Source organism: Microtus pennsylvanicus, chromosome 11 (genome assembly GCF_037038515.1).
Source record: "Microtus pennsylvanicus isolate mMicPen1 chromosome 11, mMicPen1.hap1, whole genome shotgun sequence".
NCBI lineage: Eukaryota > Metazoa > Chordata > Mammalia > Rodentia > Cricetidae > Microtus > Microtus pennsylvanicus.
Window position 1 is genome coordinate 47087679 of NC_134589.1, and position 25095 is coordinate 47112773.

The window sequence follows — 25095 nt, forward strand, 5'->3', positions numbered from 1 at the left end:
ACAAGCTTGCATCTGTAAAGGTTCACATTATCTCTGGAGACTCATAAAACAGGGAAGAAGTGGGAGACCTGGGAGAGGGAATAAGAGGAAACCTTTACATTATATACATCATCTTGATTAAAAAAAAAAGATCATTTCTCAAAAACCAAACAAACCAAACCAAAACATCTCTTTCCTGAAACAAAACTCAAAGACCAGCAACAGAGACAGTCAACAAAACAAAATTAACAAAACAAAACACTGAGCCAAGACACCTGGTTTGGTTCTTTTGGCTCTTAATCTCAGCACTCAGGAGACAGAGAGTGTGTTTAGTCCAGCCTATTCTACATGGCAGTTGTAGACCAGCCAGGATTACACAGTGCACCCTGTTTCAAACAACAAACTAACAAACAAGAAAGCAGACAAAAATGAAAGCCAAAAGTGTAAGGTGTAAAGAGAAAAAAAATCTAATATCAGAAATAGCCCGTGAGAACAGATTTTACTGAAAAACAAAAACAAAAGCCAACAAGCAACAACAACAACAACAAAACCAGAAATAGATGGAGAGGAGAGAAAGGGTTAAACACACCAAAGGGGAAGCTTCCAAAAGTAACAGAAAAGCACTGGTGAAAAAAACAAAAAACCACACATTTGCTGTTAAAGTTTCTAGTTTGCTAAAATACAAATTGCCACTTTCTATTTGGCTAGATGATGCTAAGTCCCTTAGTTTACAACAGGCATTTTTTTTCTGTCTCTCAGATGAGGTGACAGAACTGTTTAGAAGGCCAATGCGTTTACCTCACCTAGAGTTCTGGACAAAGAGCTGAAACGCCATACGTGGACACATCTCTCCAAGCTAATGCCATTATGAATTGAAGAGGTCTTTACGGAAAGGTCTAAGGGCTACCTGTTTTTAACCAGTACAACTCTCTGATATTTTTCACCCAATTTTAGTAGGAAACTCTGCTCTGGGTGGGAGAAAGGTGAAGCAACAGGGTTTGCAGGCCCTCTTTGTCTGAGGGCAGGCTCTGCTTTCTCCTAAGACAAGAGCAGCCTCCTCTCATCCTGTTTGCAGAGAAACACCTGGGATGCTGAGGTGGCAACTAGCCTATTACAGACCCTGAGTTGCAGCTGCACAGTAGAGAGGAGTATGGGAGAGAACTGTTTTGGACTTCCCACACAAGGGAGGAGATGTCCGGACCAGGAGACAAGGGGTCAGAAGGAGGTAGGTACCCCAACAAGTACTGTGCCAGCAGAGACCTGGGGAGTCAGGAGATTCCTCATCCTGGAAGGCACCCAGAGAAACCTCAGAAACTCATAGGATGTTTAAAGTGGAGTAGTGATGTTCAAGACCGTTTACAGGAGAGGTATCTAACTGTGGAGGGGGAAGGATGGTCTTTTGGATCTGCTCAGACACTGCCACAGCTTTCTGCAGCCCATATGGTTGCTCAGGTAGGTCTCACAGTGCCTGACAGTGCCTGACAGTGTCTGAGCTGTGACTGCCTAAGGTCACTTGGTGATTGGATGGCAGACATGAGCCAGAGAGAGGTTGGGGTGTTGGCATTCTGTGTTGCGAATTTGTTTTGGCTGAGACTACCAGCAGGAAGAAGGAGAAAATTTTGAAACTGGCCAGTGAAAGGAGCCCCTTCCCTTGCAGCAGTGTTTCTGTACTGAGAACCAAGTCCCTTTAAGCAAGCACTGGGTACTTCTGACCCCTGTACTTTGCGAAACACCAATCTGAATCTATAAAAGTTTTAGACCCTGGTGTGGGTGTGTTTAGATGGCCTTGGAGATTTAAGCCCTCTATTCTGTGCTTGGCTGTGTTCGGAAAGAATGTAGGGTGAGCTAAACAAGAACTCTAGGCTTGCAGAAGGAAACAGGCTTTGGCACATCGTCTGTTCTCCCTAGCAGTGTGATGGTGAGTGGGGAGCACACGGTTCTGAGCTTCCTTCTCTCACCTGTGCAGCCCTCCTTGTGGATGGAGAACAGCAGGCAGGGCAGGTGATAGCACTTTGGAGTAAGATCCTATGAGTGAGAAGATGGTGGGAGAGAGAGGGAGAGAGAGAGAGAGAGGCAGGCTATGGCTATTTAGATCTTACCCACTGCTCTGTGTGGTGGCTCTGGTCTGCTGCCTTCACTTTTCTCATAGGATAAAAATTCAGCCCATTTTTTTTTAAAAATAGGATTTTGTGATTTGTCCTATTTGCTATAACCAGGGAGTAGGGGCTTGTTCCTTGTGTCTTCAGTCCTACAAATCAGGAGACAGAATTTAAGACTTCTTGTGTTGAGGTTGCTCCAGGGATCTGAGAATTGATGCTTGAACCTCAGATTCATGAAGAATGGGGCTGAAAAGGGTTATTTATTAGTTTTGAAGAGGCCTTGGGGAGACAATCCCAAGATAGTTACTTGAGATGAACATGGATAATTAATTGCACTAACGTTAATATCTGGCAGCAAAGGAATTGGGAAATGAATCTTGTTTACAGGAAGTAAAACAAATCATCATTACACGGAAACCTTCAAGTTTCCCTAGGAGTAAAGCTAAGTCAGAAATAAACAACTCACAAGTTCTGAAATTGGCTTGAGCCGTCAGAGGTTTGGAAAGTCTCAGAACACTAGTGTCTTTAAGTCCTAAGTTAAGGCAGTTTTTAAAAAATCAAGGGCATGACTGTAGCTCAGTGGTAGAGTGCTCACTTGGCATGCATGGAGCCCTCGGTTTGATTCCAAACACTTTGAAAAAATTGTTTAGTCTTTGCTAGATATGGCGGTGTATGCTTGCAAGGTCAACATTGATGATGCTGAAGCAGGAGTACATACAAGGCCTGTCAAGTCACGTAGAGAGACCTCATAAGCAATATCAGTGGCAAAATATTGTGCACAGAGGAGATAAAACCACCTAGATCTCTGATTATTTCTCTTAAACATAGTATCTAGAGGGCATTAAAAGAGAAATAAACAGAAAGAAAGGTCGCAAAAGCATGAACTAGCGCTGGAAGGCATATAGGGAATCAAGATGATGTAACTGCCAGACACTCTGAGAAGCAATGATGTTTATGAAATACAATGAACCTGAAAAATCAGTGAGGAAGTTTTATAAAGCAAACAGTCACGAACACATAGAAAAATAAAACCACAGCATTAGTATTCTAGTCCTTCCTGGTCACTTTCTTATTTCTGAAGAACCTATCACAGCAGCCAAGAATTGAAAATACTCTAAGAGTTCATCAGTTGATAAGTCAATAAAGAAGATGTGGTCCATATTCACTGTTGGATACTGTTAGGCTAAAGAAAATGAAAATCTATCCCCTTGCAGCAATGTGGATGGAACTGGAGTTACATTAAATGAAACAAGGCATGGTCAGACAAGTACTGAGTGACCTCATGTGTGGAATATAAACAATCAGGACTTTGTCTTGGCTTTTTTTCCTGTCCCCAAATCTCTTCCCTAAACTCTTAATTGTTGGTTTTTCCTTAGTGTTAACTGAGACTCAGCTCAACTATACTCGGCTTCAAACACTATGGAGAGATTTTGGCAATACTTGTGGTGATTTGAAGGAAATATTCCTCATAGTCTTGAGCATTTGAATACTTGATCCCCAATTGATGGTGCTATTTGGGTGGTTTGGGAGGTGTTGCCTTGTTGGAGGTACTATGTATTGGAAGCAGGCTTTGAGAATTTAGAGACGTGTGCCATTTCGAGTTCAGTACTCTGTGGTTGTGGCTGAAGAGTGAGCCCTTAGCTTCTTGCTCTGTTGCCATGGCTACGGCTTGGTGCACTGCCATCAAAGGCCCTTATCCTTTTGTAACTGTAAATCCAGTTAAATTATTCTTCCACATATTGTCATGTTATAGAAGCAGAGTGGTTCCTGGATATAGAGAAAGTAGATATTGAGGAGTGAATGCTCTCAGAAGATGAAATAAGAAGGGTGTGGGCTCTGCACTACAGCTGGGGTAGGGGAATGAGGGGGGAGCAGGAGGAGGGGAAGGAGTGGGAACTGGGATAGGTGGGTAAAATGAGAAAAGGTAGTTTAAAAAATAAATTTAATAATAAAAAATAAAATCGATCTTTGCTAAAAAAGTTAATTCTGTATCATCTGGTATAAACTCAGTGGTTTTAATATACACAAGTCTTTCTGCACATTGCAAATCAGTAACTATGTTAAGAGGTTCTTTAAAATACCTTAGTACCATGAGGATAGCATATAATTCTGACCTTTTGACAGAATCATAAGTGTGTTGATTCACTTTACTTAAATTTTCTGATTTGTAACCTGTCTCTCCTGATTTGCATCAGTATTGAATATTGCTCCAGTTATTGGTGTGTCCCATACAATGCGAGGAAGGATCCACTTTGTTCTCATTATAGTTGAATTCTCCTGCTTTGGGATAGTTGTTGTTAATCTCCCAAAAAATTACTACAAGCTCTTTGCCAGGGTTCACTTTCTTCCCATAATTTGTCAATCTCATCATTATTAAAAAGTACTATAATTTTTTCTGGGTCTATTCCTGCTAATTGACAAAGTCTCAATTTTCATTTTAGAATTAACTCAGAGACTTTTCCATGTAAAAGTCTCTGTTTATGTGGTAAAAATATCTATTCCAAGATAGTATCTTCCCTCTACATTAAAATTCCTGTAGGGGAATGTTTGGAGGGTAATATGACCAGAATGCAGTTAAGATTCAGATCCAAATGATCCACATGTGCCTTCTATAATTCCTCTTCAATCAAAGCCAATTCTCACCCAGCTTCTGCTGATAATTCCCTGGGACTACTGAAGTCCTTATCACCATCTATGGTTTTGTTTAAATTAATCAGGTCATCAGGACCTATCCCAATAGTGTGCCTAAAATGGAAAATGGCTCCTAGCATTCTTTGAAAGTCATTAAGAGTCTGTAATAGGTCTCTACTAATTTGCACCTTTCAGGGTCTAATTTTCTGTAAACCTATTTTATCACCTAGGTAACTGGTAGAATCTCCTCTTTGTATTTTTTTCAGGAGCAATTTGTAATCCCCAACAAGCAAAATTTTCTTTACTTCTTCAAACAGTTTACAGTTGTATGGCTGGGGCAGATTGAGGGATCACTGGCAGTGTTATGCATCCAAATAGACTAGGATCCCAAAAAGCCAGTAATGTAGTAGAAGCAAATCCCAGTGCCATTATCATTGGCTTCTCAGTCTGCCCCAATTGTCAGCCCCATTCAGAGGGTCCAGTTTGATCCCATGCTTGTTTAGTCCCAGCCCAGCTGGCTTTAGTGAGCTCCCATTAGATCTGGTACATTGTCTCAGTGGGTGGACCAACCCTTTGTGGTCCTGACTTCCTTGCTCATATTCTCCTTCCTTCTGCTCTTCAACTGGACCTTGGGAGCTCAGTCTAGTGCTCTGATGTGGGTCTCTGTCTCTATCTCCATCTGTTGCTGGACGAAGGTTCTATGGTGATATTCAAGATAGTCATCAGTCTGACTACGGGACAAGGCCAGTTCAGGAACCCTCTCCTCCACTGCCCAGGGTCCTAGCTGGGGACATCCCCGTGGACACCTGGTAACCCCTCTAGTACCAAGCCTCTTGACAACCCCAAAATGGCTCCCTTAATTAAGATATCGTCTTCCCTGCTCCCATATCCACCCTTCCTCTAACCCACTCCCCCAAGCTCTCCCCAACCCTCCCCTTCTCCTTTCTCTGTCCCCCTCTCCTCTTCCCCCAACTCTACCCCTACCCCCATGCTCCCAACTTTTGCCTGGCGATTTTGTCTGTTTCTAATTTCCAGGAGGATCTATATATGTTTTTCTTTGGGTTCACCTTCTTATTTAGCTTCTCTAGGATCACAAACTATAGGCTCAATGTCCTTTGTTTATGGCTAGAATCCACTTATGAGTGAGTATATACCATATTCATATTTTTGGGTCTGAGTTATCTTATTCAGTATAGTGTTTTCCATTTCTATCCATTTGCATGCAAAATTCAAGATGTCATTGTTTTTGTTTTTATCGCTGTGTAGATGTGCCACACTTTCTTTATCCATCCTTCCACTGAGGGGCATCTAGGTTGTCTCCAGTTCTGGCTATTATAAATAATGCTGTTATGAACATCGTTGAACAAATGCTTTTGTAGTATGATTGGGCATCTCTTGGTTGTGTTCCCAAGAGTGATATTGCTGGATCCTGAGATAGGTTGACTCCCAATTTTCTGAGTTTTCTGACTAGCAATGGATGAGTGTTCTCCTTACTCCAGTCCTCTCCAGCATAAGTTATCATTGGTGTTTTTTATTTTAGCCATTCTGACAGGTGTAAGATGGTATCTCAAAGTTGTTTTGATTTGCGTTTCCCTGATAGCTAAGGAAGTTGAAGGTCTATAATGATATTTTTTAGGATAGTAATACAAGTTATGATAGAAAGTGTTTTAGGTATAAAACTTTAGACTAAAAAAGAAAACATCTTCGACAAATGGTACTGGAAAAACTAGATGTCAATATGTAGAAGAATTAAAATAGATCCATAGCTATCCTCATGCACAAAACTCAAGTTCAAATGAATTAAAGACTTCAATATAAATCCAACCACACTGAACCTGACAGAAGAGAAAGTGGGAAGTAGCCTTCAATGCATGGGTACAGTAGACCACTTCCTAAACATAACCTCAGTAGCATAGACACTAAGAGCAACAATAAATTAATGGGACCTCCTGAAACTGAGAAGCTTCTATAAAGGAAAGAACACAGTCAATAAGACAAAAAGGCAGCCTACTGACTGGGAAAAGATTTTCACCATCCCACATCAGACAAAGGACCGATCTCCAGAATATATAAAGAACTCAAGAAATTAGACATCAAAATTCCAAATAATCCAATTAAAAACGGGGTACAGAACTAAACAGAGAATTCTCAACAGAAGAATCTCAAATGGCAGAAAGACGCTTAAAGAAATGTTCAACATCCTTAGTCATTAGGGAAATGCAAATCAAAACAACTCTGAGATATGATTTTATACCACTCAGAAGGGCTATGATGATATTATATTATGATGTTATGCTGGAGACAATGTGGAGTAAGGGAAACACTCATCCATTGTTGGTGGGAATGCAAACTTGTACAATCACTTTGGAAATCAGTATGGCAGTTTCTCAAAAACTTGAGAATCAACCTGCCTCAGGATCCAACAATACCACTCTTGGGCATATACCCAAAAGATGCTCAATCATACTGATGGGAAAACTCTGTCAACCAATCACATCTAGTTAAGGTGTGTCTACCTGGAGCCCAGGAAGAAAAACTGGGAGGACCCAGGTGTGTGCTCTCTATGCATGGCTTCTGCCGGACAGATAGGAAGTCAGACCTCCCACTCTTGTAGCATGAGTTTCCCCTTATAACCATTAAAAAATGTTTGAAAATTTGAGTGCCAGCTCCACCACATCAACTTTGGCAAACTACTAAAGCACTGCTGAGCCTGTTTTATTCCCTGTAGTTGGAAAAATATTGAAGCTATTAGGTAGTTTTCAGGAAGATTAAGTAATATACAACAACAAAATAACTATCATTTTTTATTTTATCAGTCATAGTATTTGCTGATATCTTAATAGGTACTTTATGTATGACTAATTTAAGTTGCAGACCAACTCTTGGTGGATGAAAATATTGCTGTATTTTCATTGAGAAGATGAGCAGGTCTGTTTGCTACATCACTGCTTTCATCTTACACCAGGCTGCACTAGAAAGTCATAAAAAGGGAAAGGCACAGTCTCCATCATGGCTGGAAATTCCTGTTAACTGAGATTGGAGCACGGAGGGAGGGCTTGCCAAGGCCCATGCCATCTGCTATTAATCTCATCATTAGGACCTTCAGCTTCCAAGGCCCTGGAGAATCATAGTGTGTAGTGGCATCTCTAGCTTTGGTTCTTCTAACTCAGGACTTGTACTGTCATGCCATTATAAAATCCCTCCACACACCTCAGGATCCTCTACTAACAGAGCCTTGAGAGCAAAGGCGTTGCACTCATGAGGACTCAATAGGCATCTGAGTTTCAAAGAAGCCCCTTATTCTTGTGCCCCTTTCTCATCTCCAGGTCAAATAAAAGACTGAGACTTGGTTTCTCTCTGCTCAGAGTACACACTGGGGTCAGAGCCAGAATAAAAGCACAGTGGGCACCACCATAAGTCCCACACTGAAGGAAAAATGATAAATAAACGAGACTTCATTATTCTCGTGTAAAAAATGGGATTGGAAACTTCCTTGTTATGATCCCGGAACTAATACGAGGGTAGTCTAGAGAACTGAGTGCGAGACCTTTTAAAAAAAGTTAAAAACCACAAAACATCATTATTTGGCTCATTAAAGACCTGGTTTACTTTTTGGATCGCAGTTCCCCAAACTCCTTCCTGGGTGGCTAATTTCTGAGTTCCCTGGAGAGTGACTCCTCAGTGGATGGGGCCCCATGGCAGGATGATCTCATCCCCTTTTGACTCCTTTTCTTATATATGACCCTGCCTTGATCTCTGGGACTAGGGCCTGCACAGTGCCTCCCCCTCTCCTTTCTTTTCCAGAGAAGCCTTGCTCACCTCAGCACATCCAGCAGGTGAGTAAATTCTCCTGGGAGCTCCCTTCTGCTCCTTGAGAAGTCACTTGATCTGCTACCAAATGAGGAAGACCTCTTATTTCAGAGGATTCAGTAGGGAAAGTCTTGTTCAGGTAATATATCATATGAAAGAAAGAGCTAGGGTGACCTTGGCCAAGGCCCTTCTGCCATCTGGGTGAATTCCCTGGGTGAAACCTGCTAATGGTTGCTAATGGCAGATGAGCACATTCAGAGAATCCAGCCTTTCTGCCTGGACCAGTATCTCAAGGAGCCATCTTGGTTCATCTGAGGGCCTGAGACTTTATTATCAGACCCATAGGGTTTGGCTAGAACATCAGAAATATGTTAAGGCTCAATTAAGAAAGTCTGTGTCTTAGACTGGATGCATGAGAATACACAGCTTCTGGCTCATCCAACAGTCTTTCCAAGCCCCTACAGTCCAGTTCAATGCCCCCTTGCTGAAATCATGTTGGTCTTGTGGCTTTAGTTCCTAAGTTCATTCTGCATTTGTTTTGGAAATATGGAAAGCCCAGTGCATATAAACTATGATGTCAGGCATTGGAAATGTGAAGCTAAACCAGATGGAGCTCTTCTCACAAGCCACAGTGGAGTGCAGCTGTGCCCTCTGGAGCAGCGGCGTAGAAGTGGATAGCAGAGACTCGGGAAGGGCACAGGTAGAGTCGGGAGGTAGGATTGAACTAGGTTGAGCAGATAGAGCTGGGGGAAACAGGATGACCCCCATTGGGCAAGTGTATTTTCATTCAGGCAAAGAAGTTTAGAGCTTGGAATAAGAAATCATTCTAGGCAAAACAGTCAGAGAAAGCTGTGGAGAAAGGAGATTAAAGAGCACAACACCTTTACAGCTTGAGTTAACTTGTATTGGAGAGAGCGAGCCAGAGGACTTTATTCTTTGGTTATTTGACATGCCTTGTGGATGTCTTTTTCCAATGAATCTGTCGATTCCTATGACACTTACTGAATTAGTTCTAGGTCTATGCGTAGGACCTACAGGATGACACAATGAATGTGACCATTGCCTAAGGGGGTCACCAAATTGAATGTCCCCCACCTAACTCACACACAGAGCAGCTAGTCACTATATTGTGGGCATTTGAGATTTTGATTGATACTCTGCCAACTATCCCTGAGTGCCTATATTTGCTGCTGCTCTGCCTAAGTTGCATACAGAAAATTAACTGTGGAGGCAGGGGATGTCTTCAGTTTTTAGAGGATCCACTGTTGGCTGGTAGAGAAGAGGTGGTCAGAGGGTCTGCTGCATCAGTGGGGTAGAATCGGACCTGCCCCAGAGAGAACTGAAAAGGAAGTGGGATGTCAGCAAGGAAAACCTCTACTTAGAGATAGCACTAACGCATGTATAAACAGCCATCGTACCAACAGCCATCATTTATCTTCACAAAAGAAACGGGACATGTTTAGCTATATGTCATTAAGATTGCTCTCTGTGGGACAGAAAGATGGCTCAGCACACAAAGACACTTGCTGCCATGCTCAATGACCTGAGTTCAATTCCCAGGACTAACATGGTTGAATAGGAGAACGAGAACTGACTCCCCTGACCTATGTATATAACACAAAAACACACGAGCCATGGCACACATGTATGTCCACATGAATGTTCATCATTACAAATGACTAAATATTTTTTCAAAATTTAAGCATTTAGTTTTTTTTTTTTTAAAAAAAACCATTGCCAAAGTCATTTGTATTGAGATGCGCATGCAATTATGCACCAGGAAAGCTTCATGACTGATTTGGTCCCATGGCCTCCTTGCATCATGGTTCACTAGCTTTAGCAACATTGGAACAGCTTTGCCGGGGTAGCACATGGGGACCAGAACTCAGGGAGTTGCACCTGTTGCTGGTGTCTCTCCTGAACGTACGAGGCAACTCACATTTCATCACCTTCCATCCTCAACAAGCTCAGAAGAAAATTCCCAACGTGCCAAGTTAGCTTTCTAACAGTGAGTCTCTGTTCCTGTTGCATGAGCAGCGGGACGTTTCATGCTTTCTGAGCTTTTTAGTCATGGTCTGACCGACATGGGCCGCCAAGAAGGGAGTCTGTCTCACAACCTTGTTGGCCGTGTGTCTTCTTTTAAGATTTGCCTGTTCAGACTGTTTCCAGGTTTGGTTTTATTTGGTATAGTCTTTATTTAGATCCACCTTTGCTAGTTCTTAGCTACACTTTTAATTGGCCTATGTTTACGATTCAGCTGATAGTTCTTAACCTAAAATCTGTACTTCGAGGCATAATTCCTAAGAGAAATAATGCAAAAAACTAGATGACTTTTGTGTTTGCTATTGAGTTGTTGACTTTCTTGTGTGTTCTGTTTCTTTTGCTATGTTGCAGCTTCTGATTTTTAATATAATCCCACTTGTCTATTTTACTTTTGATGAACGTGATTAAGGGACCTTACATAAAACCACCTTGCCAATATTGCTGTCTTGAAGTGTTTCCCCTATTGTTTTATAGCAATTTCCTATATTTTCTTTGTGTCTTTTGGTACATTTTGAAAAGATCATTTACATATATGGTGAGGAAAAGGGATTCAGTTTCATTATTCTGCATGTATGTAATGCCTGGATTTAAGATGTTCTTCTTGGGCACCTGGCTAGAAGGACCTCTCTTTAGTGGCCGGATCATCAGACATATTGCTGGGTTCCTTGTACAAATCTTTCCTCTGACAGCCTTATAGCAATCACACAAAAGCACACCTAGAAAGAATAAGTTTTCCAGTTAGAAAACCAGGCATTTTATAAATATGGGGTTTGGCACATGGCTCAGTCAGTCTAGGGCTTGCTAAATATACATGGGGGCCTGAGGTTGATTCCCAGCATCCAAGTAAAAACCGCCATGTGTGGTGCCAAGAACCTTTCAAAGAACACACAACAACAACAGCACCAATAATAAGACAGAAATTTAAGTGAGTGTATCAAAGCTAATTTTAATGAAGACATAGATGATTAAAAATTAAATTTTCATGGGTATGGCTCCCGGTAGGCAGACCACCCCCCAGCGGAGGCCACACATCCAGGAGCATATGGGTGGCACAAACTGTACTAGATAGCTTAAAAAAAAGCAGAGGACATGAAGCTGGGTAGGGAAGGGGCACAGATCTGGGAGGAGTGGGAGTAGGGGTGAATATAATCAAAACACATTATATGACATCTTCAAAGAGTTATAAAGGTGAGAAAACAAATACATTTGCAATTGAAAAAACAAAAAATTCACAGAAAGTAAAGTCAAAGAAAGGCATTTGCTTGTTAAATAGAAGGTAGACGTTCTGAAAATACTTATCTAAAAATTCTTGATTTATGGGTAGCTCCTCTCCCTGCCTCTCCTTCTCCCATTGTCTCTCCTCTCACTGTGTTGCCTGGTTGGCCTTCAAATTGAATCAACCTCCTTCATGTATCATGACTGACTTTAATTACCTTTCCTACTTTACTAATTTTCTCATAATTCGGAGTTTTTGTCTCCCTCTTGAGTTTTACTTAGACAGTTTCACAGTAGGCAATTTTGGCTTTGTTTTATTTTTCATTGCATATATATATATATATATATATATATATATATATATATATATATGCATATATCTCACATCTTCTCTATCCATTAACTACTTCTCATGGTGCGTGGAGAAATGTCTGAAGTAATGGTACCATCAGGCAATGAAAAGGTTAGGTTTTAAGGTAAAAGTCAAGAACTGGAGATATTAAGTAAGGTTTGGCCAGAGGAGAGAAAACAGCTGTTTTAGTTAGAGTTTTTATTTCTGTGAAGAGACATCATGACTATGACAACTCTTATAAAAGAAAACAATTAATTGAGGTGACACCTTGTAGCTTTAGAGGCTTAGTCCATTAACATATGGTGGAGAGCGTGGTGCTGGCTACATCTTGATCGGGAGACAACGACAACAGGAAGTAGCTGTGGCACCAAGCAAAGCTTAAGCAAAAGAGACCTCCAAGCCCACCCCCACAGTTACACACTTCCTCCAACAAGGCCATACCCACCCTGACAAAGTCACACCTCCCAATAGTGCCACTCCCTATGAGCTTATGGAAGCCAATTACATTCAAGCTACCACACTAGCGCTGGGACACACATAAGCTTACCTTCAGGCATAGCGTATGAAAACGTACCTGTGCATTCTTATTAACTAATTGTAGTAAAGATGGATCGTTTCTACTCTGAAATGTCTTATCACAGGAATTCATGGAGTCCAAATCTGAGAGCAATGGAACAGCAGTTACTGAGTTCATTCTTCTGGGCTTGGTAGAGTCAACAGGGCTGCAGCCAGCCATCTTTGTGATCTTCTTCTTTGCCTACCTGCTCACAGTTGGGGGCAATCTAAGCATCCTGGCAGCTGTCTTGGTGGAACCCAAACTCCACACTCCCATGTACTTCTTCCTGGGGAATCTGTCCATGCTGGATGTGGGGTGTATCAGTGTCACCGTTCCCTCAATGTTGGGTCGTCTCTTGACCCACAAGCGTTCAGTTCCTTATGGAGCCTGCCTTACACAGCTCTTCTTCTTCCATCTGCTGGCTGGCGTTGACTGCTTCCTGTTGACAGCCATGGCTTATGACCGGTTCCTGGCCATCTGCCGGCCCCTCACCTACAGCACCCGCATGAACCATACAGTCCAGAGGATCTTGGTGGCCACATCCTGGGCTTGTGCCTTCAGCAATGCACTAACACACACTGTGGCCATATCCACACTCAACTTCTGTGGCCCCAATGTGATCAATCACTTCTACTGTGACCTGCCCCAGCTCTTCCAGCTCTCCTGCTCCAGCACCCAGCTCAATGAGCTGCTGCTCTTTGGTCTGGGGGTCCTCATGGCTGGTGCACCTGTGATTCTCATCGTCACCTCCTACATCCATGTGGCAGCTGCAGTTTTGAGAATCCGATCTTCTGAGGGCAGGAAGAAAGCCTTCTCCACGTGTGGCTCCCACCTCACTGTGGTGGGCATCTTCTATGGGACAGGTGTCTTCAGCTACATGAGGCTGGGTTCAGTGGAGGCTTCAGACAAGGACAAGGGCATTGGCATCCTCAACACTGTCGTCAGTCCCATGCTGAACCCACTCATCTACAGCCTCAGGAACCCTGATGTGCAGGGTGCCCTGAGAAGGGTCCTGACAGGGAAGCGAGACGTGGCATGAGGCTGATCAGGAGGGAAGAAAACATAGTATAAACTGGGCATGGTTGTGCATGCTTGTAATCCTAGCACGTGAGGATGGAGGCAGTGGGATGCGAAATTCAGACAGCAACTCTGAGGGCAGCCTATGCTGCACGATGACCTGTTTCAAGGGGAAGTAAAAAAAAAAAAACATCGATACAAGATTTTTTTCCTTAGAGATTTGTTTTATTTTCCCAAAAGTATTTCTTTAAGTTATGATAAATACAAATTTGGAGCTGAATGAAATAAAAGTTGTGATTTAGATGTATATTTTCTCACATTCTACATACAATTTACACTATTTTATTATTACAATGGTAAATGAAACTATTCTTTCCAAATATTTGGTAGCAGTTATAAATAAAGTCTTCTAATGTTTAACTGTAAATAATTAAAAAATCATTATTACATTAAAAATTGCTGTCTTGAGATGCAGTTTTTGGAGGTTCACCTAAGTTTGATTATATTCAAGTAAGTATTTTTCATGATATGACTCAAATAGCAATTCTTCCCAATTCATCTGTAGAATCCCTGACGCCTCCACCCACGATGTGACTTATTTGCAGATGCGGTGATTAGAAAGTAAATGTGCTCCCACAGGTGTGGGTGACCCCACCTCAGGCACTTTGATTAGACACAGTGGGATATTTCTCTAAAAGGAAAAGAAGACATGTAACTGGGAAGCAGATGTGCTGGGGCAGGACTCCAGGGGGAATCCCACAGGGGCGATGGAAGTAGACATGATTAAAATAATTGTGGATACACATGAAACTCTCAACAGTTTAAAAAATACTTTCTTTCTTTCTTTCTTTCTTTCTTTCTTTCTTTCTTTCTTTCTTTCTTTCTTTCTTTCTTTTTTCCATTAAAAAATTTACACTTCCTTGCCTCCTCCCATTCCCTTCCCCCTCCCCTACTCACCTTCCTCCCTCCCCCTCCCTTCTTAAGAGAGGGCAGGAAACCCTGCCCTGTGGGAAGTCCAAGGCCCTCCCCCCTACAAGCAGGCCTAGGAAGCTTTGCATCTAAGTAGACTAGGGTCCCAAAAAGCCAGTGAAAGACCCCAGCTTAGCTGCTGTAATGCCATTTTTCAAGGCTTTCACACAAACAAGTGTAAGTTCAAAGTAAAGTAGGTACTCCTAGGCGGCCAAAACAGGATATCTGTGGTCAGACACCAGGCCTAGGAGGGGAACGGACAGTTCTGGGAAAAACTACATGTGCCCTAGATAGAGCCAAGTCAGCTATTATCATATCTTCAAGTCCCCCGTGGAGCTTGTCCCCAAGTGAACCCATCGCCCCATCCGAACTGACCAATGGGATTCCTGTAACCATGCTTCTATTTCTGTATGCCTGCTCTGCCTGCCCATTTCCATATAAAAGACCCCCTGCCCAGCCTGAGGGCATGCAAGTCTTCCTAAGAGACTCTGACTCTGCAGGTACCTGTGCATTGCTCAATAAATAACCTCTTGCTGTTGCAGCCAGTGGTCTCGACTGTTCCTTGGGTTAGGTGTCTCCTCCTGAGGGAAGGACCACTCTGAGGATCTGGTGAAAGACCCAGTACATGCAGTAGAAACAAGTCCCAGTGCCTTTATCAATGGCTTCTCAGTCAGCCCCCATTGTCAGCCACATTCAGAGAGTCTGGTTTGATCGCATGCTCATTCAGTCCTGGTCCAGCTGGATTTGGTGAGCTCCCATTAGAACAGGCATACTGTCTCAGTGGGTGGACCAACCCCTTGCGGTCCAGACTTCCTTGCTCATCTTCTCCCTTCTTCTGTTCTTCAACTGGACCTTGGGAGCTCAGTCCGTTGCTCTGATGAGGGTCTTTGTCTCTATCTCCATCCATAGCCAGATGAAGATTCTATGGTGATATTCGAGATATAAACATCAGTGTGATAGTAGGTCAAGGCCAGTTCAGGCACCCTCTGCTCTGCTGCCTAGCTGGGGACATCCCCATGGACTAGCTGGGATCCCCTCAAGAGCCAAGTTCTTGCCAACTCTAAAATGGCTCCCTTAATGTAGATACTTTCTTCCCTGCTCCTATATCTGCCCTTCCTCCATCTCCACCCTCCCACTCCCCCAAACTCTCTCCAGTCTTTCCTTTCTCCCTCTCTCTCCCCCTCTTCCCTTACCCCAGCCCCACCTCCACCCCTACCCCCACCCCCATGCTCCCAACTTTTGCCCAGCAATCTTGTTTGCTTCCAATTTCCAGGAGGATCTATATATGTTTTTCTTTGAGTTCACCTTGTTATTTGGCTTCTCTAGGCTTGCGAACTATAGGCTTAATGTCCTTTGTTTATGGCTAGAGTCCACTAACGAGTGAGTACATATTCATATTCATCTTTTTGTGTCTGGGTTATCTCACTCAGGATAGTACAGCTGTCAGAATGACTAAAATCAAAAACACCAAATGATAGCCTATGCTGGAGAGGATGTGGAGTAATGGGAACACTCATCCATTGCTGGTGGGAATGCAAACTTGTGCAACCACTTTGGAAATCAGTGTGGTGGTTTCTCAGGAAATTGGGAATCAACCTACCTCAGGATCCAGCAATACCACTCTTGGGAATATACCCAAGAGATGCTCTATCATACTACAAAAGCATTTGTTTAACTATGTTCATAGCAGCATTATTTATAAAAGCCAGAACCTGGAAAAATATTTATTTTCAAGCAAAAAAAAAAAGGTATCAGTGATGACTGTGAAATGAGGTTGTGGTGGGGTTGTAATCCAATGAGGGGGTCTCATGAGACTCAGGACCCTCAACCGTCCTCGCTCCCTGACATGTGAAGATGCAGTAGGAAGGTGACTGTCTGACTCCAAGAGAAGAAACTTCATCAGAACCCAGCCATGGCAGCAACTGGATCTTGAACATTAAAAAAAAAATAGTTAAAATGTAACTACATCATTTCAACTCTTCCCTTCCCTCCATCCAACACCTTCCATGCCTCCTCCCTCTCCATTTCATGATTTCTTATTGGTATTGTTACAGATACATAAATGTATAAATAAATGAATACACTTGCTGTGTCCGTTAAGTTCTGCTTGTATGTATATGATTGCAGGGCTGACCACTTGGTACTGAATGACCAGTTAGAGGACTCATTCTTGGGAAAGACTTATTCTCCCTCTGTCAGCAACCTTTACTTTCTTGAAGTTCTTTGTCTAGACTGCGGGATTCTGTGAGGTTTCCCCTTTTCATGATAACATGTCAATGGGTATTATTATTGTTCACATCTTGCTTAGGCAGCCCATTTGTTGAGATACTAAGGATGTAGCTTCCCTGTAATTTCTAGGAGACAAAAATCGATGGTAGACTTCTCAGTTCTCTGGCTTGTACAATATTTCCAGTACCTCTTCTGTGATGGCCCCTGAGGTGCATGCACTGTGTTGTAGATGTATCCATCAGGCCTGGGCATTCCAAGGTCAGTCGTTTCTGCATCTTGACTGGTTGTAGTTTCTGTAATGGTCTCAGTCTGCTGTACAGAGAAGCCTCTATAACGAGAGGTGGGGGCGACGCTTACTGGTATAAGGATATATATTTAAAATGAAGTTGGAAATTATGGTGGCTTAGTATTGTAGCAGTGATAGCTTTTCCTCAAAGATCTATGACATCACTAGCTCCAGGTGGTTAAGTAGGTTCCTAGTACTAGGCATGACTTCCCCCTGTCGAACTGACCTGAACCGATTAGCAAGAGGTCCCCAGCCAGACCTCCTGCTCCATACAAACAATTCTGATGCTCAGTTACTCACCCTAGCCAAGCACGCTAGGTGTTCTGGGACTGACACTCACACAATTTCTACCTCGCGCACACCCTAGATTGTGAAGTTGGGAATGCATGACCACCTGTGATGCCTTGTTTCCAGTACACATCCCAGTGCACACTCCCCAAGTAGGAAAGCAGGAGATTCTATGAGCCACTCACGGTGCACAACCACAATGCTGCACATACCCACACACATTCCAGTTCATGCAATTAACACTCATATAAATTCCTAAGCATTTACAAACTCCAGTTCTTGAGCCTGGAGGATGCATAAAGCCATTGTCCCTGGAACAACCTTCACCAAACAGCATGGAATCTGGTTTATGAGGTCAGAAACCATGGCCCCTGAGATCCAGATGAGATCACCTTTGACTATTCTATAGGTGAATCAATACCAAGTCTCTCCATGACTGAATTTTTAACAATAATGAGCTTAGCAAAAGTCCACAAAGCAGGTACACTATCAAGTAATGGGGGAAAAATCCTACACAGGTTTTGCAGAAAGTAATAACCAATAAGTACTCCAGATGGATAGATTTCAATATAGAAACACTAGTGTCAGGAACACTCATGATAAAATGTCTCCTCCAAAAGCTACTAGTTCCATAGCAATGGCTGCCTTGACAATGACTTAGAAGATTCTGAGCAGATAATTGAAAAAAATGATATAATTATATCCAAGAGCTCAAAAAGGACACACACACAGTGAAAGAATTTTAAGAGGAACCCCCCCCAACATACACAAGAAAAATCCTGAATAAATTTCATAATAATACAAATAGTTAGATGAAATAAGGAAGTCAATCCAAGATAAAAATAGTATTCAACAGGGATAGAAATACTGATGAAAAAGCAATGATTCTCCAAAAGAAAAATTCAATAAATCAAATGATACAAAAGTCAGTGGAAGGCATCACCAATAGAATGGATCACATGGAGGATGAAATACTAGGGTTTGAAGATGAAGGAGAAGAATTAGACCATTTGGTTAAAGTCAGTGACAAAAATGTGACTGGCAGGAACAAATGAGATCTGTAAGACACAGTAAAACACTCAGTTTATACAGTATATGCATAAAGAAGGAGACTTAGGTACCAAAGACACAGAAAATATTTCCAATAAAAGAAAAAGATTTCAAATCTGGGGCAAGAGATAACATCTAGGTACAAGAGACACAAATAATGCTAAACAGGGCCAGAGGAGAAACTCCCCACATCATATTACAGTCAAACACTAAGTATTTAGAAGGAAGACAATGGAGTGACAAACAGATGGGCAAAGTCATATGCAAAGTTGGCCCATTAGAATAGTAAACCAGTTTTCAGTGGAGACTTTAGAGCCCAGAAGGGGCAGAAGGTTGTATTTTTGGTTCTGAAAGAGTAAAGCTGCCAGATTAGGCTACTACATCCAGCACTATCTGTCATTGTGGGGGATGAGGCTGTCTAAGTGACCTTCATGGCTATTAGAGTAACAATCTGTGGGAGGCAAGAAGACATCTCAATTCAGCATGACTTATTAGCTGGTGTTTGTTGATTCAAACTTCAGAAATCTGACCCCAAGTAGTTTATTTTAGGCATATTTCATCACAACACAATTTGGCAAAAACTTTTCTCGTGGTAATTAATTCATTCCTGTGTGCTCAATAAAGCATACATAAATCTCCTTGGAACACAGATTGCTATTACAAGGATTAGGATGTCTTGAGATCATCTCCTGTTTATCCTACATAGGCATTAATAATCATCACAAAAATCAGAACTACCAATAGTATTCAAAGGTGCTATGCAAGCTGCCAATGGAGAAAGGCAATTAAAAGTCCTACCCAGCTGCCAAGCTTATGAACCCCAACAATGGGCAGAATGGCAAGATATACTCAAGAGTACAATAGTGGCACTTATATCTTGGAGGTAACCAACAACTGTATAATTGTATTTAAGATCCACTTAGTAGGAGGGAATTTGTGCCTTGTACTATGACCTAGTCAACTACTAATGCCTGGTGCGGTCATAGACTCTAAAGGAGAGTCTCCTACTGCCTGATTCCTAAACCAGTAGAACTACCAGCTGTATTCGACATTCTTATCCTTATATACCCAAGTGCCTTTAGTTTTCAAGCCTCATCAAAGTAGCTTCTCTTTGCAGCAGACAGAGACCATCACAGAAATCCACAGATGGTCACATGCAGAGAACAAATGACCATAGGGTGCCAATCTCCAACTGATTCAACTAGAATCCAACTCCTACATCTAAGGTTCAGGGAACATCAAGGAAGAGGGTTAGAAAGACTGTGAGGGCTAGGCCATTTGCTGTGAGGTGACATCCCACCATGATGGAGAGAAATTCCACAAGGCCCTAAACCTAGACAAAGAGCTACAGGCAATTAATGACTGCTAAGAGAGGGAGAAAAATCAGTCTTCCACAGGGATGTAACTGATTGTCCAATCCCAAGTGGTCAGCCCTAAACATACACATATACAAACAACATTAAATGGGATCAGTAGGTTATACACACACACACACACACACACGCACACACACACACACACACATTTAAAAAGAAGTCATGAATCTGAGAAGGAATGGAAGGGCATAAGGGGAGTTTAAGGAGGGGAAGTTGCAGTGGGAATGATGTAAACATAGTACTCATGTATGAAATTCTAAAAAAGTGTTAAATAAGATAAACAGAAAGGTTAATGCTACACACAAAAATAGATTTAAAATAATACACTGTGTGGCCAATGGATCTTTTAGAGGGAGATAGAGAGGGTGCCACATAGCATATCTGTTGAGACTATGTCCCTTAGAATGGTACAAATGCATATTGAACTGCTTAGTCATCAGATTCCTGTGTGGCTATAAGAAAATGACTGACTCACTTTGAAATTCAACTTAAAATTCTGTAAAATGTGAGGGAGGGATACAGGTGCATGACAGAATCACTGGAAAGATGACTGGAACCCAATTAATCCCATGTAAAGATCTTGGTATACTAATATAGCGAGTATGTGATGAATGATTGTTCTTAAGTTAGTGAAAGTATTGGCCACCCTCTAGGAGGAACTTTGCATAGATTGTTGGATTTTATTCTTACAGAAAACTTAAGAAAGAAAATCATGTGCATTTTACAGATAAGAAAGTTGAGGCCCAAGGGGGATAAGCAGTTGCTAAGAAATGGAGGACAAGTCTCTCCATCCCACAGAGTGTGCACTACCTCTGGGGTTTGGGCAGCCCAGTTGTTGAGAGGGCTAAAGAGTTTGAATGTCACTTTGCACAGCTGCTCCAATTCCCTCTTCCATCATCTGTATCACTAAGGCTCCCAGCATGAAGGGCCTGGCCTGAAAACCACACTAGGGAACAACTTTGGCTCCCCCATCCCCACACTTCCTGTTTTCCCCAGCGCAGTGTTTCCAAGGACTCTCCAAGGATCATTACAGGAATCCCAAGACACAGTCCCTCTGGCCCTCACTAACAAGGTTCTAGGTTGGAACACATTTTATCCTTGAGGATTTGGTTTGGTTGCCATGGGTGTCTTCTGATTCGCCTCCTTTCTTAGCTTTTCCCTTCATCCCCAGACCCAAAGAAGTTTCTCTCCTTGTCCACAAGATAGAAGTCATTCCTGCTCAGTCCTCAAATCCTGTTTGTAGCAGGCATGTAAAGCAGCTGATTTCTTAGCCTAAAGACCCCATTCAGTCCTAGCTCCACCTCTAATTCCCCGAGAGACTTTGGGACAGCAGACAGCTCTTTATGCCCGCCTGCTATATCTCCTCTGTGTGCTGCAGACAAAGTGAAGGTGAGAACAAAGACAGGAACAATTCTGGGTCCCCAGTGTGATGTGATGCTCCATTGCCTCACCACGGTGATGTTTCCTTGACCTGGCCTTGCCTGTATGCACACCTTTCTCCCATTTCTTGGGACTAATTTTGAGGTCCCAAGGGGCTGACACTATGATGGAAAATCCCCAGGACAGAGATGCCTCAACCTCTCTTTGTCTTGTTTTCTCTCTCTCTCTCTCTCTTTATATATATAGCTCCTTATTTCTTTCACTGAAGCTGAGTGAGTTTGTGTGTTTCACATCCTTTCCCACAGAACCACATTGGTTTTTGCACCATCAACAGGTGAGTTTTCGTGGCCCTTCCTCTGCCCTTAAGGTCACCTGAAGGGAACTTCAGCTGTTTCTCAGCAAGTTGACCTTCCTGGCTTTACAGATCAGTCTCTCAAAATCAGAAAGGAGACTTGCTCCAGATGATAAGTCTTCCGCAAATGAGTGTAAGAGCTGGTTCAGTGTCGGCGATGGTCCTCTCAAGATCCTACCTACCACAGACATCTGGATGGTAGTGTTGTGTGACTGCAAGCATGCTTGGTCTCTTCTTGGCTGAGGTCAAGGCAGCAGCTAGTATTCTGTGCCATGGATGATTGGGTTTTCCTTTTTACAGAATAACTGTTCTGACTATGAAAATGATTTCTAAAGTTTATATTAAAAGATATTTCTGATAATTGTCCTACCTGCAGGAAAACATGTGCTTCTCACTCAACTCTGTCCATCCTCCTTTCAAAATTCCTCAAAGTCTAGCTTGTCCACATTCACATTTGTGATAATTCTTAAAAATATCTTTTGATAATTCTTGCTAGCCACTGATGTTCCTTTTTTTTTGTCAACCAGTGCAGCCATCCACTTATTTGTGAAGTGGTGCATAGATATAGTGGATCTATGCATTATAGAGAGAAATAAATATAGATTCTACCTTGAGTTAAACTGGGCTGATTAGGTAAATAGTTAAATGATTTCTATAAGGTAAGCAACATATAGAACATAATCGCAGTGAATTAGGAATTTGAAGACACAAATGCCACTTTGTAGTCAGGAAATAGCATCATTTCCACGAGGTCATGGAGATGTGACCATAGGGCACTTCAAGGGCATTCTATGCAGAGAAACTGTCAGAAGCAATGATGATAATGCAGGAAATCAAGACGAAAGATTGCTGTGGCTATGACTTACTAAGGCGTTCACTTGAACTTCAATTACTTGTCTCTAAGGCAAGATCTCGGAGTGCAGGAGTTGAGCCACAGGGATTATAAGTGGAATTTTGAATCACAAGAGTGGTACAGAGAGCTTCAGGAAGAATCTAAGACAGGCAAGGGCCTTGAGCCCTTGAGATCCTGGGATTAACGGGAGTGTCAGAGGCTAAGAGCAGGGGCTGTGGTGGGTTCAACCTGCCCTGCCTGTGTCTCTTGCTTTATACATGCTCATGTTTTTTCTTGATGTAAAACAAGGAATAAAATAGTACTCATTCTACAGTGATGCTGAAAGAATTAATAAAGTGCTGCATGTAAAGTCCTTAGAATAGAATCTAGCCTAGAGCAAGCTTCCCAGTACCTCATCTGGGAGTGCTATCAGAGAATGCCCCAAGAAAACTGTCCACAGCAAAGGCATTGGTTGCTGCAGAGAAAGAGAGCTCTGTTTATCTTTTGTTCCCTTAGGTCATTGTGATGGGGTGTTTAGTAGGTTCACATCACCAGGTGTGGCATTAAATAGCATTTAAAACTCTGTCAATTGTAGATAATGGGGAAAGCTGAAACAAGCAAGGAAATAAATGCCACCTTAGTTAAAGTCACTGGTAGGTTGAAATTTCCTTTAGTCTCTCTCTCTCTTTCTCCCCCCCCCCCCCCCACATTCTGCTATACTCTCATAACATACCATGAGACTTTTGCTTCTTAAGGAAAACACAGTAGTGAACGTAGTTTCCTGTCTGCATACACTGGTATCATAAAAGTAAATAGGGACTTCTAAAATTTTAACTCCTGTTGTCTTGAGAGCTCTTTTATTTTTGCTGTTAGAGTTTCTTTCCAACATACAAAGTTTGTTTGTTTTTTTTTGTTGCTTGTTTCTCAGGATTAGTGTTGCGAATGCTACAAGTATTGTAAAATTAAATATAATGGTGCCATCTTTCTCTGCCCTCATTCTCCCAGAAAAATCAGATGCTGTCCTCTAGCAAAGCTCACTCTTCTACAGGACCAAAACTGGGCTGTTTTCTCTTTAGAATGCAGTGTGGATTTGGCCTGTGATTTGTGTGTGCACTAGGCAATTGGTCTGATACAGGTTACAAACATATTGACACACATGTTCCTTTAAGGGGTATACCTCAAAAACAACAGGTTACATTTTTAAAATTGTTTCTTATATTTTTTGAGATTATTATATAATTACATCATTTGGAGGGAGGCATGGGAAGGGAGGGAATGATATAAGCTCCTCTTTTAAGCTTCTAATTGGTGAGCTTTCCAGCAGCTGTGATTTATATTTCCTCAATTCATTAAGAGATCTGATTGCTTTCCTACTTGGTTGTTTCTTTAGAGGAACTCATGCAGCCAAAGCCGAGAGCCAATGGAACAACGGTTACTGAATTCATCCTGTTGGGTTTGGTGGAGACACCAGAGCTGTGGCCACTTGTCTTCATACTCTTCCTCTTGGCTTACATGACCACAGTTGGGGGCAACCTTAGCATCCTGGCAGCTGTCTTAGTGGAACCCAAGCTCCACACTCCCATGTATTTCTTCCTGGGGAATCTGTCAGTGATGGACGTGGGGTGCATCAGCGTCACCATTCCCTGCATGTTGTTTCGGCTCTTGGCCCACAAACGTACAATTCCATACGGGGACTGCCTCACACAGCTCTTCTTCTTTCATCTTCTGGTTGGCGTTGACTGCTTCCTGTTGACAGCCATGGCTTATGACCGGTTCCTGGCCATCTGCCGGCCCCTCACCTACAGCACCCGCATGAACCACACAGTCCAGAGGATCTTGGTGGCCACATCCTGGGCTTGTGCCTTCAGCAATGCACTGACACACACTGTGGCCATATCCACACTCAACTTCTGTGGCCCCAATGTGATCAATCACTTCTACTGTGACCTGCCCCAGCTCTTCCAGCTCTCCTGCTCCAGCACCCAGCTCAATGAGCTGCTGCTCTTTGCAGTGGGTTTCATAATGGCAGGAACCCCCATGGCACTCATTTTCACGTCCTACATCCACGTGGCAGCCGCAGTTCTGCGAATCCGCTCTGCTGAAGGCAGGAAGAAAGCCTTCTCCACATGCAGCTCTCACCTTACTGTGGTTGCCATATTCTATGGCACAGGCATCTTTAACTACATGAGACTTGGGTCCATCAAACTTTCAGATAAGGATAAAGCTATTGGGATTTTCAACACTGTCATCAACCCCATGGTAAACCCACTCATCTACAGCCTCAGGAACCCTGATGTGCAGGCTGCACTCTGGAGGGTATTCACAGGGAGGAGGGCAGCAGCTTAAGGAGGTCTTAAGGCTCCTTCCATCCATTACTTTTAAAAGTAAACCTGGGGTTACGGGGTGTTCTGTAGTGTCAGAAACTTCAACAAAATTTTCAGAACTCTTTTCATCTCAGAGCTTAAGTTAAGGGATAATAGTTATTTTATTTTATTTTTTTAGGGATAATAGTTATTGTCCCCAAAGAAGTTGTACCCAGGTAGACTATGGTGTGTACATGGTTCTCCCCTGTCTGCCCTTTGATGACTTCTACATTTAGTCACTGTATCTTCCCTTTAGCTGGAGTTCCCA

At 42.5% G+C, this 25095-nt stretch overlaps 2 protein-coding genes across 2 annotated transcripts; both read left to right on the forward strand.

The window, feature by feature from the left end:
• The first annotated feature begins 12764 nt into the window (after window positions 1–12764).
• LOC142831911 (olfactory receptor 3A1-like) lies at window positions 12765–13883 on the forward strand. The gene has a single exon (XM_075942333.1). It carries the CDS (start codon window positions 12777–12779, stop codon window positions 13722–13724), a length of 948 nt encoding a protein of 315 aa, XP_075798448.1. The 5' UTR covers window positions 12765–12776; the 3' UTR covers window positions 13725–13883.
• Window positions 13884–23862: 9979 nt separating this feature from the next.
• On the forward strand, window positions 23863–24810 carry LOC142831912 (olfactory receptor 3A1). Its single transcript, XM_075942334.1, has one exon. The coding sequence runs from the start codon at window positions 23863–23865 to the stop codon at window positions 24808–24810; it is 948 nt and encodes a 315-aa protein (XP_075798449.1).
• The last annotated feature ends 285 nt before the right edge of the window (window positions 24811–25095 follow it).